This window comes from Tupaia chinensis, unplaced genomic scaffold (assembly GCF_000334495.1).
Source record: "Tupaia chinensis unplaced genomic scaffold, TupChi_1.0 Scaffold000322_1, whole genome shotgun sequence".
Lineage (NCBI taxonomy): Eukaryota > Metazoa > Chordata > Mammalia > Scandentia > Tupaiidae > Tupaia > Tupaia belangeri.
This window is the reverse complement of record NW_006159816.1, coordinates 4,174,675-4,190,125: the sequence shown is the minus strand read 5'-3', so window position 1 is coordinate 4,190,125 and position 15,451 is coordinate 4,174,675. Positions and strand designations below refer to the sequence as shown.

Sequence of the window (15,451 nt, the reverse complement as noted above, 5' to 3'; positions counted from 1 at the left end):
CGGCGTGAGTTTTAAGCCACCGGGTCCGGGACACGAACCACAGTCGACTACGTGGGAGTCCTTCGACATAGCCATTACGCTAACTGCTGGTTCCCCTGTTAGTTTTTCAAAGGGTGAAATTAGTTGTCTTTAGGGGCCCAGCAGATGGCATGGTGGTTGAGGTGCTGGACTCCCACATGGTTGACCATGGTTTGAGTACCAGACCTGGTGACTTGCTTTCTTACTTTCTCTCTCTCTCTCACTCTCTCTCTCTCTGGCAAGCATACATGCCCTATAGCAAATTAAGATAAATGAATAAGTAAACTTAAAAAAATTATTTGCCTTTCTCATAGTATCAACTTTTTGGCTCTTTCTGGAAGACCTTTAGATTATTTCCTTTTTTTTTTTTTTGGAGAAGTTTTCGCTATAGGGCATGTGCGCTCGTCAGACAGACAGAGAGACAGAGACAGAAAGCGAGAAATCACCCCCCCGGGGGGATGGCCACGCTGCAATCCCTTCTCCTCCATTCTCCTCTCGGGATCTTTGGCATGCACGCACATGCACCCAGCGCAAATTTAAAGCCACCGGGTCTGGGACGCGAACCGCGGTCGACTATGTGGGAGTCCAGCGACATAGCCATTACGCTAACTGCTGGTCCCTAGATTATTTCTAATTTAGCAGTGTATGGTCCTATAGCAAGCATCATAAACAGATTAAACATCTCTATCCAGATTCACATTGTCTTCTGAAAAGAAAGTTCCCCAAAGCTAAACTTACCGAATCAACATTTTCAAGTACATCCAGAATAAGATAGACCAAAGGTCTAAGCAAAAATGAAATATTTGTAACACTTCCTACTGATTTTGTTTTTCTTCAAATTGAATGTGTTTGAGTTTCAAGGAGATTGTAGTTATAGAAGATGAAACACTGGGTTGATCCATTCACATAAATCTTTGAGGTATCTCTCTCTTAAATGGTAAGCCTTCATTTCTTCTTAGACAATATGTATTCCATAATCTGGTCTGCCATCTCCCTTTTGTCTTCCAATCCCTGTTACTTCCCATAATTTCCCACTGCATTCTATTTCTATTTCTCAAGGTCCTTTTTTCTCCTCATGTCCCCCCAACTCTAAGCTTGCACTGCTGCATTCAACACGTGTGCTCATGAAGACAATCCTCCTAGGACACTGGTTAGAAGAGCATAGGGTCTGGGGCCCATGTACTTGGTTTCAAAGCCCAGCTCTGCCATAATTGGCTATGTTACCTTTTCCAAGTTACTTAATTTCTCTGTATCTCAGTTTTCTTACTTGTAAAAGAAAGTGTTAGTAGTATCTACTTTTTAGAGTTGCTGGTTTCTAGAGGACTAATGAGATAATGTTCCAAAAGCTCTTGGCAAAGTCACTGGCACATAGCTCTCAGTAACTGGGAGCTTTTATTATTAATACCATCTTTCAGTAGGGGCTTTATTTGGTGAGCTACCAAGGTCACAAGTGAATTCTGGTACTTTACTTCTTCCCAAAAGTGAAAAGGCACAGGAGAGACTCAAGACTCAAGAACTAAAGGGAGGAAGAGACCTATGATGATGCTAGGATATGAAAAGCATTGAGAACTAAAGCTCTGTTTCTTATTCAGTCCATCCCCTCGCCCCTCCACAGAAATTCGTATAAAGAGCTTTAGCGCCTTTAAGCCCTCAGGCTCAGAATATGGCCACACTTTCTGGATAAGCCATGCTGTATTCAGAATTGCTGTTGACCAGAATTCAATACGTCCTTGTAAGCTATATCATAATGCAGCAAAACATCAGAAGCAGAAAAAAAAATCATGCAACTTCTTTTTTAACAGGTTGTGGAAACTGTGAAACTGTTATACTGAGGAAGAAATAGACTTTACTCACCTGCAGGAGTTGACTTGGCTGATTAAGGTTTGTCCCTTTTGCAAAGCATCAGCTGTGCAGTCTTTAATTTCCCTGTGTAATTGCTCATGCCTTGCTGCCAAGACAGACAGACTTAAACCCTCAGATTTAAGGAGCTTAAGGTAAGCTTCAACTCTTCCAAGTACATCAAATGCCTGCCAAAGAAAACATACTTTCATTTTCTGCTTTTCTAGTTTAAAATCTAACATCAATGTGCACACGAAGCACTAGTGACTAAACTAATGTATTAGTTTGGTCATAATGAAAACTAATCTTAGTCTCAAAAAACAGCTGTATAATTTTAAGTGTTTTGTTTAAGGAAACTGATTACAGCTTAGTTCAGCCCCATAAAATTACCAAAGTAGCTTATATGGAGAATGTATAACACAAACAATTATAACTGAATAGAACTTGGAGAGTTTGGTTCATTTCTTGCACAGTTTATATTGTATACAAAAATGAGCAAGCTGTTTTAAAAATATTGTGCAGTGTGGCCAGCAGGTGGTGTGATGGTTAAGGTTCTCGATTCTCACATGGTTGACTGAAGTTCAAGTCCTTGACCTGGTGACTTGTTGAACCTCTCTCTATCTCTGGTCAAATTTTAAAAATGGTAATAATAGTGATGAATAAATTAAATTAAGTAATTCTTTAATATTGTGCATCCTTTCATCAAGTAAATGTCTGAATATTCTTAAAAGGAGATTCTCCCCAAAATTCTACTTTGTTCTGAAACTATAGGGAAATATTTGAGAAATTACTAATGTACTTTTCTCTCTTGCCTTTTTAAGACCTCCAGTCTACTCCATCCAAGACATCCATCTGTCTATGAGGAGATTAGAATTTGGTTCTGAAGCAGGGCAAAGAGGAAAACGAAGGCACTATTTGACTTCTGACATGCAAAACAGGATTACGAAGATAAAACAGAGGCTTACAAATGAAAATATTTTCTTGAGAGAAGTTTTTTTTTAATTTCTTTATTTTCTTTCTTGATTAGTAGATCAGCAACCTAGCATGAAGGATTAAGTTTATGGAATTCACATAGAGAAGAGAGAAACCATTGATGTGGCCATTAAGACTTTGTTGGCCTTGAGATGGAGGAATACATGATAAAAAGGCAATACAAGAAGACCATGGTGATACAAGGGGAAAAAAGGAGAAAGCAGAGAGCACAGTTTAATGAAAACCAACTATGTCCCTGCTTCTGTACTGTGTATTGCACAATTACTTCTCATTCAGTCAACAAATATTGAATGCCAATGGCGTTCCAGGTGCACTGTCCTTAACAGCCCTAAGTGGGAGCAAGAAATGATCAACATTATATGACTGGAAAAACTTGGGAGAGGTTAAATAAGTTGCACAAAGGGGTACTTCTACTAATAGATTTGGAACTTAAATCTAATTTTCTGGCCATGAGGCCTCTGCTCTTAAACACTGGGCTATGGTGCCATGTGGCAAAGGATTAGTATGGGATGCTTAAGAGGAGATAGTTCAGAAAAACCTGTAATCCTGGTTGGAAAAGGTGGGATTTAAAAACATACTTTTTGTACATGTGTCTGCCTTCTTTCTCACACATGAGAAAAATACAGGGAAAGTTGAGAGATTTCTTATATACTTAGAACTATCAAAGGAAGAAAGCATTCTTAAAGAAATTTGGAACCTGACGAACTCTTTCTTATCTAATCATTTTTTCCTGCTATTGACAATGAAGCCAAATGCAACAAGATGATTATGTTAGAAAAGAAGGGGCCAGTGGGTGGCACAGTGATTAAGGCTCTGGATCCCATATGGCCGACTCCGCAGTTTGAGTCTTGAACCCACTAGCTTGAAAATCACATTGTGTGTGTGTATATATATGTGTGTGTGTGTGTGTGTGTGTGTGTGTGTGTGTTCCCAAAATCCCAAGAATGGGATGGGAGAGAAGGACTTGCAGCATAACCACCCCCCCATGGGTAGGGGTTGATTTCCCACTTTCCTTCTCTCTTTCTCTCTCTGGTGAGGACACACCCCACGGCAAAAATCTAAAGTAAGAAAAAAGAAAAGAAAAGAAAATGATTTGATGACTTTTACAACGCTTATATAACTTATTAAAACATTGTTTGACAATAACCACTATTCCTGGAATTTTGTTTTATATTTTAAGTTTTTTTATTGCTTATTTCAAATAGAGTCCCATGTTAATTGAGAATTAGTTTTAAAAACATGCCTCAAGCAAAACTCTGGTATAGTCAAAATTACTTGGAGGTCTTTTAAATTATGCTTAAAGTTTAATGTATGTGAATTAGAACTTATACTGATACAAACTTACATTTAGGATGGAGAACTCCTAGCCACACTGAAGTAAAAAATAAAGGAAGAGTGTATATGTAACTATCAGGGCATTCTCTCCTTTCTTCCTTTAAGATAATTCACAAGTGCCTAGTGTGGGTGAAATTTGGAGGATTCCAAAGTTTTTCTTGCCTCTAAGTTTAAATCCATTCCAATTAATATTAAACTATTATAGCCTTAATAAATGCTACATTTGCTGTTGTTTTGAGAATTAAGTAGGCATGATGGCAGACATACAGTAATGCTTAGGAAATCTTTGCTTGCTGTTATTCTAAATCCTGATTGATCCAACCCGTCTTTAAAAAGTCACTGAGAAGACCATGACCACCTTCTGCCTGCCATTCATCCCACATGAGACTTTCCTCTTGTGGCCCCAGTGAACAGCTGCCAGCCTCATATTCTCGGGCATTGATGCTAACGCCACACGCTCATGAAATGTATGTGTGATGTCATTCTACTCCACTCCTGAATGTTATTACAAAAGTGTTATTTTCTAATATAAGGAAATAAATCAAAGGGTTAAACATTCACTAGAAAAGATGATATATCAAGGACAAAAATAACCCAGACTTTAAAATCAAAGTAACCAAAATTTCTAACCAGAGCTGTTTTCCTCAAAAAAAAAAAAAAAAATCAGTGTTAGGAAAGCATTTACTTATGAATTGCTTTATGTGTCACCCATACTAGAACTACTGCAGCAGAAAGCAGGTGAGTGATTTTATTTCTTCACTAACTCTACAAATGCACTCTCAGAATATCTACAGTGAAGATGGAGTGGAAGATGTAAGAGAATTTATTCCTACCCTTAACCTTCACCAAATCCTACTGCAGAAGAAAGGAGGTGAGTGATTTTATTTCACTAACTCTACAAATGCACTCTCAGAATATCTACAGTGAAGATGGAGTGGAAGATGTAAGAGAATTTATTCCTACCCTTAACCTTCACCAAATCCTAATAGAAACAATCTGTAGACACAGAAATAAGAGATTTCTAAACTTTAAGAGGAAGCTTATTTTAAAAGATTATACTGTCTGATTGTCTGAATCATATGCAAAACTCATCTTTCTTATTCCCATGCAGAATTTGATGAAGACTCGATGTGCCAATTGTAGGAGTAATCCAAGTATCATTACTCTTACTTCATCTATCCTCCAAAATAGAACCGAGTGCTTCCTATTCACCACATCCATGAGGAATCTGATACGCTGGATCCAGCCTGCAAAGAATCTTTTTGTCATACACATGGTGCAGATCAGGTTATATCTGGTGATTAAAACACTGTAACCTTCACATAAACTCCCTGGAATTAATGTCTCTTCTTTAGTTTCTATCTCCATGTCCCCTCTTCTTTGAACTTTGTATGTGCAGATCAAATAAAGATTTTACGAGTGGACTGGGAAAAAGCACATAGGTACGTAGATAGTATTTTCTCCCTCTAGGTTCTAGTTCTTGAGCATTTTATGTAGTGTCATTCCGTTCTTAGATAAGAAAGTGACAAATTAGCTTTTTCTTTTCTTTTCTTTTCTTGGCTTTGTTTTGGAAAAGACTGAGTAGTTGCTAGGTTTTTGTTTCTTAAAAACGTATAAGGATCTTTCCTTTATTTTTTTCTTTTTTCTTTTATTAAGTACAGAATCCAAGGCAGGCTGTTCTGGATGGAGATGGTATCAGGACATGGCACATTTTATTCTTTTAAAAATATCTGCAAGACTAATAATTTAAATAAGAACCATGCATCATCCAGCATAAGTCTTATATCATGCGAGTTCACAGAGATGTTTAATAAGTAATATAATTTGCTTCTTGACTAATTGATTTGAAGAGATTCAACATTAAACAACAATAGCAAACTGCAGAACTTAGAAAATCCTTTTATGGGTATAGAGGCTGAATGGAAAGTTTGCTCAGAAATTTATCGCCACCCAGGACCTACACGGCTTCTAATTAGAGCACTGGATTCCATGCTCTGTAGAGACTCAGATTACTGAGTTCAGATTTTATAAAAACCAAAATCTTTAGTTGCTTCTCCTAAACATCATCTGGCATAACTTCTGTTGGCTCTCAGTCTGGTGAGCTAATTCTTAATTCAGGTACGGTCTCAATCTGCCTAAACTTTCAAATGCCATGAAGGTTAGATGTAGTTTTCAGCTCCTAGTGTTCAGAACTCCCTCCTGTTACCAGGATAATTAGAGGTGCTAATGAGAGGTGCTTCAAGTCTTCAGCTCCTAAAGCAGGTTCTAGCTCAGAATCCAAAAAACTGAAGAACAAAAGAAAAAAAATACTGGAAAAGAAGGAGTTTGGAACTGAAAGCACAGACATCTGAAGTATGTTATCAATAAGTGGAGGAAATTTATATATTGACTATTTCTTACTTTTTTGGAGGCAAAGCCACCTTAGAAATTGAAACTAGATCCATCAGCTAGAACTTTAGGAAACTAGTTATAGGTTATCATTTCTGGTCTCTTTTATCTAAATTGACATAAAAAGATTTTAGAACAACCTTGGGAATAATACAAAAAATGTCCACTTACTATGTGTAAAGCATTAATTTTTTTCACTTATTCAAAAAACATTCATTGAAATCTATGGATGTACGTAGCTACATACTGGGGATATGAAAATAAACAAAAGCATTTAAGTCACATTAGAGCGGCTAGTACAGTATTAAATGCACATATAATGACAAAATAATGGCTAGCACTTAGTGTTTAGCTGTTCCATGTACTAGCCATATATTAACTTATTTAGACAGCACAATGACTCTGTGAGGTACACATAATTATCTTTTCTATTTCACAGATAAAAAATGCCACCTGCACAGGGAGGTAAGTAACTGTCCAAGGTCATAGAACTAATAAATATCTGAGACCAGATTCATTACCCAAGCACCTGGCTCTGAAATCCATTCTGCCATTTTGGTAGTCATGCTAGCAAATATTTCTAAATTTTCATGCAATACCCTACAATTTCACTTACTTAATATTCTAACTCTATCCTAAGAAGATTTTTTTACAATTTACTGCCAGTTATAAGATTATATATATATGTGTGTGTGTATGTGTGTATATATATATATATATACACACATTTTTTTTTGGAGAGATTTTTGCTACAGGGTGTGTGTGCTTGCCAGAGAGACAGAAAGCTAGAAATCACCCTCCAGGGATGATGGCCACACTGCAATCCCTTCTCCTCCATTCTCCTCTCAGGATCTTGGGCATGCACGCACATGCACCCAGTGTGAGTTTAAGTCACCAGGTCCAGGATTTGAACCGTGTTCGACTACATGGGAGATCAGCAACATAGCCATTACACTAACTGCTGGTCCCAAGAATTTTTATTTTTAAAAGATATTCCCTAAAGAAGATAATGATTAGAAAAAAAGATAACTCAGGCTCAAAAGGAAAATTGATATGTCACATGGCCAGTCATTCATTCAGCCAAAAAAAAATTTTTTTTGAACACTAGGCAGCATACAACGATGATTAAGAGAATTTCTGTTTCAGGAGCACAGATAAATGCTATGGGAAGAATAAGATAAAAGCAGCTGATATGACCGGAGACTTCTCAGAGGAAGTGATCTATGTGATGGCAAGTCCCTTTACACAGCAGCACGGTACTATCAGACGTAGAGCAGAGAAGGGGCTTGAGACTTGTACTCTTTATGTTTTCAAGGAATTCAACTCTCCTCTTGCAAAATTACCTCATCCCAATTACCTTGGATGAATATAATGTCTTATAAACAATGTGTTAATATTATTGCTGGCCTTGAAGCTCCAATGCTTGTAATATTTCACTGTTCTTAGTCATTGGAATAATTATTGAGCAGCTGCTAATTAGAAGGTACTATCTTACATGTGCTGGGGAACACAAGCTGAGATGGACCAGTTTCTTACTCTCAAAAACTTTCAATTTAGAAAAAAAAGTAAGTCTATCTAGAAATCACTATTATATAAGGCAGAATATGTTTATTGCCAATAGATAAAACAATCTGAAATTGTACAGGGGACAGAAACCTATGAATATGCTCATGACTTAGATGTCCATTGATACCTTTATTGTGAAAGATACTCACGAGTGAATAATATTGAATGTCATGATTATAAGTCTGTCAAATATGGGCTAAGTTGTGGGCTCTGATGAAAAACATGTAAGATCTTAAAGGCATTCCTTCTTTCCTAGTATATTTGTGTGTGTGTGTGTGTGTGTGTGTGTATGCATACATGTATACACACACACATGCACACACACACACACACACACACACATATATATATATATCAATCAGAATATTTGAGTATTGGGTCACTGGGAATTCATGGAGTATTTTTGTTTTTCTATCCAAAAATGCGTCATGATTTTCTTAACAACTCATTATATATATTCTCCCTTATTCAAAATGCTGGCGCTGGAAGTGTTTTGGGTTTTAAATTTTTTACAAATTTTGGAATATATTTATATATATTATGAGATACCTTTGGGATGGGAGCCATGTCCAAAAATTTATGTCTTGTATGCACCTTATACACATAGTCTGAAAGCAATTTCATACAAGGTTTTTATATTGCAATGTTTTGAATGTGACCCATCATATGAGATTAGGTGTAGAATTTTCTGCTTGTGGTTTCATGTCAGTGTTCGAATGTTTCATATTTTGGAGCATTTTGAAGTTGGAATTTTGAGGTTAGGGATGTTCAACCTGTGTTTCAATAATTTTATGCTAATGGTTTGGTAATATTTAGTACATATTTGCTGGATCTGATCCCTGAGCTCTAAAGCCCAGGATTTGTAAACACTACGTATTAAATTTAAGACAGTTTCTGATTTGCTTCTTTCGGTAAGGTTTGCTTCATCATGACTTCTGCAAATCCTTAAATGTCTCTGCATTTTTTTTTTTTTTTGAGAGGTTTTTGTGATAGGGCGCGTGCGCTCACCAGACAGAGACAGAGACAGAAAGCGAGAAATCACCCCCCAGGGGGTTGGCCACACCACAATCCCTTCTCCTCCATTCTCCTCTCGGGATCTTGGGCACGCACGCACATGCACCCAGCGTGAGTTTTAAGCCACCTGGTCCGGGACGCGAACAGCGGTCGACTACATGGGAGTCCAGCGACATAGCCATTATGCTAACTGCTGGTCCCAATGTCTCTGCATGTTTAATGAAATGCACGGTATAAAATAGAAAGTCCTTAGCATGCTATTCAAAACAATTTTGAAACCCCTGCCTGCTTCTCTACTGCTTTTGTCTCTTGTTTCTCTGGGTTTACACTCTCCATACCTGGCAAAATGAATTATCTTAGATTCTCCAAACAAGGCACAACTATGTATCATCATCCCTCTCTCAATCCCTCTTGCCCTGACTTCCTAAACTTAACTCCTTAGTGACCTCAAGCCTTCTTTGACACTGTTTGTCTGGGCCAAGTTAAGATCCCTGCTGTGTTCCCCAATTCTCTGGACTTTCTCTTTAATGGCTATAACCATGAAAGATGAAAATTTGTCATCCAGATAAGTCTTCATACTAAGTGCTATGTTCATATTTCATACGATGTCCTCATAACTCTTAGCAACTTCTGGTAAGTAGAGAAATTCTTCTCTTAGAAGCTCTCATCCAGTGTTGACAGCGGATTCTTACTTGTGTTAGTTGTCACATGTTTTCACAAAAAAGTTCACTGAACACAGTAGGAAACTCTCAAAAGAAAAAGGTGTATCTGAGGTTCTTAAATTAGGTGGCCAAATCTATTAATAGTGGCTGGTTTATGACAAGCATCAGTAGAAAGTCCTAATTACTGTGTCTCAATATCGCCGCCTACTGCTCGCTCCAGGTTCACACCGTCACATCTGAATCCACAGTCCGCAGATACTGCCTCTGGGTGAGAAACAGATTCCAGAGCCTTGGGTAATCGTAAATACACAGTAGAATTAAAAGGAAACCAATTGCGCCCATGGAGCCATGAGACGAAGGCAGCAAGGAAACTGTGGTCATGTGGACAATTAGGCTATAATAACATTTTATCAAATTGTGTAAACTGGAAAATACATCAGCTTATGGTTTGTGTGTGTGTATGTTTTATTCTCTGCTGTATCCCTAGTAGCTGGAACAGTGAATGACACATAGCAGGTGTTTAATAAACATTAACTAAATAATTGACTACCCAAAGAAGAAGGGCAATTATTCTCATAAATGCACCATACTACTAATTCAACACTTCAGTAATAATAATAATAATAATAAAATGTGACCGCTTCTTAGTAAATGATAATATCCCTATTTAATAGAGATTGGATTAATTAAAATATAAGGAGATAGGGAGGGAAGGATGTCTAGATGACTAGAACCAGAAACATGATAAAAATCTGGATTAAGGAGAATACATAAATCATAGGCAAAACTTAGAGTACTCTGTTCTGCAGATAAATTTTGATATTCATGCCTTTTTATTTTAATAGAATGTAAAAAAGCAAAAAGAATATTTTAAGAACATCGCATATTTTGCTTTTTATTTTTAATATTTATTAATAGGACATTCAAGCTGTCCTATCCACTCATTTATGTATTACCCATGACACTGACATATTTTTTCACACTAGCATTTGACACAGAAATTGGAAAAGAATATTGACCTAGCTTCGACAAATTTGGAACAAGAGATTGTTTGCTGAGAAAAATTAATTTCACTTACAAAGAATACAATTAGCTTTTAAGAAAAGTATGTTCTTGGGACCAGTAGGTGGTGTGGTGGTTGAAGCACTGGACTCCTACATGGCTGAATACAGTTTAAATCTTGGACCTGGAGGCTTGCTTTCTCACTCTCCCTCTCTCTGTCTCTCTCTGGTCAAATTGAAGACTAACAATAATCAATATAATTAAATAAATAATTCTTAGAAAAAGAAAAGTATGTTCTCTAAAGCATCCATTTCCTATCTCCCCATGCATCCAAATTTGGACATGTTAGTAGAGAATGTCTTTCCAGGGTCTTTGGTGCACCTACACATCTTGCTGATAATGCCAAGAATGCATGACCCTCACTCCTCTTTTTCTAGGCTGTTTCCTGGTTGTCAAGTCTACAGCAAGCAACTGTCAGAGTTAAGATAACATCTCCCTCTGAGACAGAGAACAAAGGGCACCATGGGTACCACTTGCTGTGGGTGCCCACATCCATACAGATCATTCAGATGGGCTCCATGGGAATTGGGGCTTAGAGAACTGATGTGGCATGCTCGTGCTTCTGCTATGACTTTCACCAAGAGCTCGTGTTCTTCTGCTAGCACCCATAAAATTGACTAACACATGATATTGAAATAAGGTAAAATCTCCAATTCCTCATTGTTCTAAAGACCATGGCATCATCCCAAAATGGGAAGGTTTGTAATTAGGAAAGCTTAGTGCACTCAAGGCACAATAAAGTGAATTTTCAAAAGAAAAATGTAGTGCATTACAAGTAAATAATTAAATTAAAAATATCCCTTCACTAGGACAAAAATAATTTTTTTTTTGGAGAGGTTTTTGCTATAGGGCACGTGCACTCGCCAGACAGACAGAAAGAGACAGAGAGATAGAAAGTGAGAAATCACCCCCCAGGGGCAATGGTCATGCTGCAATCCCTTCTCCTCTATTCTCCTCATGGGATCTTGGGCACGCATGCACAAGCGCCCGGTGTGAGTTTAAGCCACCGGGTCCAGGGCTCGAACCGCAGTTGACTATGTGGGAGTCCAGCGACATAGCCATTATGCTAACTGCTGGTCCCAGACAAAAAGAATTTTTAAACAATAAAAAATATTTTAAAGGATTTTGAAATTATATTAACTTTTTAAATCTAGTCCTTTACTTGAACAACGGTTATTTTTGAGTGTTATGACCGAGATTGGATAAGGTGATGAGATTTTTTTTTTTTAAAGATTTTTGGGATAGGGTGTGTGTGCATTCATGCACATAAGAGAGAGACAAAGACAGTGAGAGGGAAAGTGAGAAATCACCCCTCAGGTGATGGCCACACTACAATCTCTTCTCCTTCATTCTCTTCCTGGGACTTTGGGTACTCACACACAAGTATCTGATGTGATTTGTAAACCACTGGATCTGGGACTTGAACTGTGAAGGCAGCCATATGGGAGTCCAATGTCTTAACAACTACATCACCTGCTGGCTCCCAGTTATTGTTTCTTAATACGGAGAAGAATTTATTTCAAGAATCATGATTAAACATTTACTTTTCAGACGCTAGCTTCTATTTTTGCTAAAGTAAAAAGCATCTATCATCTTTCACATAAATTCTTAGATTTATTGTTGGAATAAACTCTTTTTCTTGATGCTTTGAAAAAAAGGAAGACTTCTATACCTTTCTTAGTGTCATTTGTCCCCTTTAGAAAATGCAGTAATATGGATAAGTCTTAGCTAAGATTATTATAATTTGGAAAGTTAGTATGCCTTAGCATTCAAATGATGAAACAGGAAGTCTAAAAATCTAATGTATTCAGATTAAGAAACATAAATTATTTTATACAGATCTGGGGTTTTGTTTTGTTTTGTTTTGTTTTCTTCTCAAACTTTCAGGAGACATGCCAGTTCTCCCTCAAGGCCCAAGAATAATAATAGAATAAAATCTTCCTGGTAAAATACCAAATAATGGCAGAGAAAGCAAGAGTAAGAGAATGAGAATGAAAGGGAGAAAAAGAGAACGAGAGAAAGTCCATTTTGCAAGGGTATAAATTACAGGATATAAATTACAGGATACTAGAAGTATGCCTTATTGAAACATGTTCTTTAATTGTTTCCCTTAAAAACAACACTAATTTAATAATTTTGCAGATGACCCATTCATTTTGTAGAATGACATAATGTAAATGAAATCCTCCTATTTGAAGACAGGACCTCTGAAGAGAAACTTAACTAGCATTTCACATCTACTTAGTTTGATAGCTCTAGTAATATACTACATCTGTTTCTGCTCTTAAAGGAATTCCAAACAATATGACAATAAATATGTCTTTAACATTTGCTACCATACTTGGAGCATCTCTATTTTGGAGTATCGCTATTCAGCCTTTTCAGAAATTTCTGATTAGTTAAGAAGTTCAAGACAAAGTCACTATTTTGATGTATACCTGGGCATGCTGTCCAGACTATAGGTGTGGTGATTTTAAATCATGATGTACCTAGCTTCCAACCATTTCCCCGTTCATTGCTGGTCTCATTTTTAAAAGCTATCAGTGAGCGGCCCCATAAGTGGCATAGTGATTGAGTCACTAAATCCCATGTGGATGACTGAGATGTTTAAGTCCCGGACTCGGGCACATGTGTGTGCATGCCCAAAATCCTGAGGGAGAGTGGTAGAGAAGAGATTGCAGCATGGCCACCCTCCCTGGTGTGATGTGGGGTGATTTCTCATTTTACTTCTCTCTGTTTCTCTCTGTCTCTCTCTCTCTCTAATGAGCACATGTGCCCTATAGTAGAAAAAAAAAACTGAGAAAGAAAATAAATGAAATTTAAGGCTATAAAATATTATATAAAGGACCAGCAGATGGCATAATGGTAATGTCATTGGACTCCCATATAGTCAGCCGTGGTTCGAGTCCCAGACCTGGTGGCTTGGAATCACACCAGGCATGTGTGTGTGCCCAAAATCCTGAGAGGACAGTGTAGGAGAAAGGATTGTGGCATGGCCATCCCCCCTGGGGGATGATTTCTCACTTTCTGTTTCTCTGTCTCTCTCAGTCTCTCCAACAAGCACACACATCCTATAGTATATATTTTTACATCATGATTTAAAATATGTGTGTGTGTGTGTGTGTGTATATATATATATATAGAGAGAGAGAGAGAGCAGAATAGAGATGTATATTACACTAAAATGTAGAAAAAAATTTCAGGTAAGATTGCCAACCTCACATACTAAACACTACTCCAATGATATGAACAGATGGATATTAACATTCAACAGGAACCACCTTCTATTGTACAACTGATTTTTTAAAAAATAGACTAGGAGAAGCAGAGTACTCTTCGACCCCAGGGAGATCTGGGATGATTCAAAGCAAGATGTCCTTTCAGTTGACTTCATGGAAAAGCACTGTTTCTAGCCTTGTGATGTACATGCAGACAGCCTGCAATATTCATGTATTTTTACTTAAAAAATGAAAGAGGATTTAAAATAACAAAGACTTCTTTTTTTTTAGAGGTTTTTACTATGAGGCGCATATACTCGCCAGAAAGTCAGAGAGAGACGGAGAGATATAAAGCGAGAAATCACCCCCCAGGGGGGATGACCACGCTGCAATCCCTTCTCCTCCATTCTCCTCTCAGGATCTTGGCATGCATGCGCACGGGCCTGGCGTGAGTTTAAGCCACCGGATCTGGGACGCAAACTGCAGTAGACTACAAGGGAGTCCAGTAACATAGCCATTACGCTAACTGCTGGTCCCAACAAAGACTTTTTGGTTAAAAAAAAAAAAGAAAAATAAATAATTTCGATGTATTTTATAATTTCCTTTGCCTGTGAGAAACACTACAAGTGTACATAAGCGTCTCCCTACCCTCAAACAGACCAATGGCATCTCTAAGATAAAACCATCATGAATGTGTTTTGTGTGTGTGTGTGTTTGTGTGTTTAAGTAAACCTTTACACGTCAAAGCATAAAGTTGCTTTGAACTTTAAGAACCAAAAACAGCCATAGTGAGAATGTATTTTAAAGACTCTTTTTTGCTGCCATCCAGTTTTGAAATTCTATTAATACATGGAATTTTGCTTTGTGTGATGTTCTCCAGCCTTTTCCAGTAACTGGTCTCTAATTGGTCTGCCTGATTGTCTAAAGTGATCAACTTGACCTCACACTGACCTTGTTAGCACTGTTAAAAAAATCATTCGCCTTTTTTAACCAGGTTTTTCTTTCCACCATCAGTTGACCAAATTCTTCTTGGAGTCGATTCAATTTCTGATTAGAGAGGTGTAGATGTTGTTTCTCCATGTGGTCCTTTGACAGCAGAAACTCCAGTGCCTCACTCTTCAGCTTTTCAGCAGTGGAATTCCATTCCTACAAAACATCACTCACTTTAGTTTATTTTTTACATGGCCCCAGTTTGGACTGAATATTTGTGCCACCCCATTCATATATTGAAATCAAATGCCCAATGTAATGGTATTAGGAGGTGAGGGGATTACGTCAGGAGAGTAGAGGCCTCATTCATGAAATTAGTGCCCTTTTTTCGTTTTTTTTTTTTTTTTTTTGGAGAGGTTTCTGCTA

General features: G+C 37.5%; 1 protein-coding gene across 6 annotated transcripts in view; it reads right to left on the bottom strand.

The window, feature by feature from the left end:
- The window catches only part of CCDC141 (coiled-coil domain containing 141), a 239,919-nt gene that overhangs the window by 99,472 nt on the left and 124,996 nt on the right, over window positions 1-15,451 (bottom strand). For all 6 annotated transcript variants that reach the window (XM_006151644.3, XM_027773111.1, XM_027773114.1 and 3 more), the window contains 2 exons: window positions 15,047-15,241; window positions 1,873-2,045 (listed from right to left, as the gene is read on the bottom strand). In XM_006151644.3, the coding sequence (XP_006151706.1) occupies window positions 1,873-2,045; window positions 15,047-15,241 (368 nt within the window). The remainder of the gene's footprint in view (window positions 1-1,872; window positions 2,046-15,046; window positions 15,242-15,451) is intronic.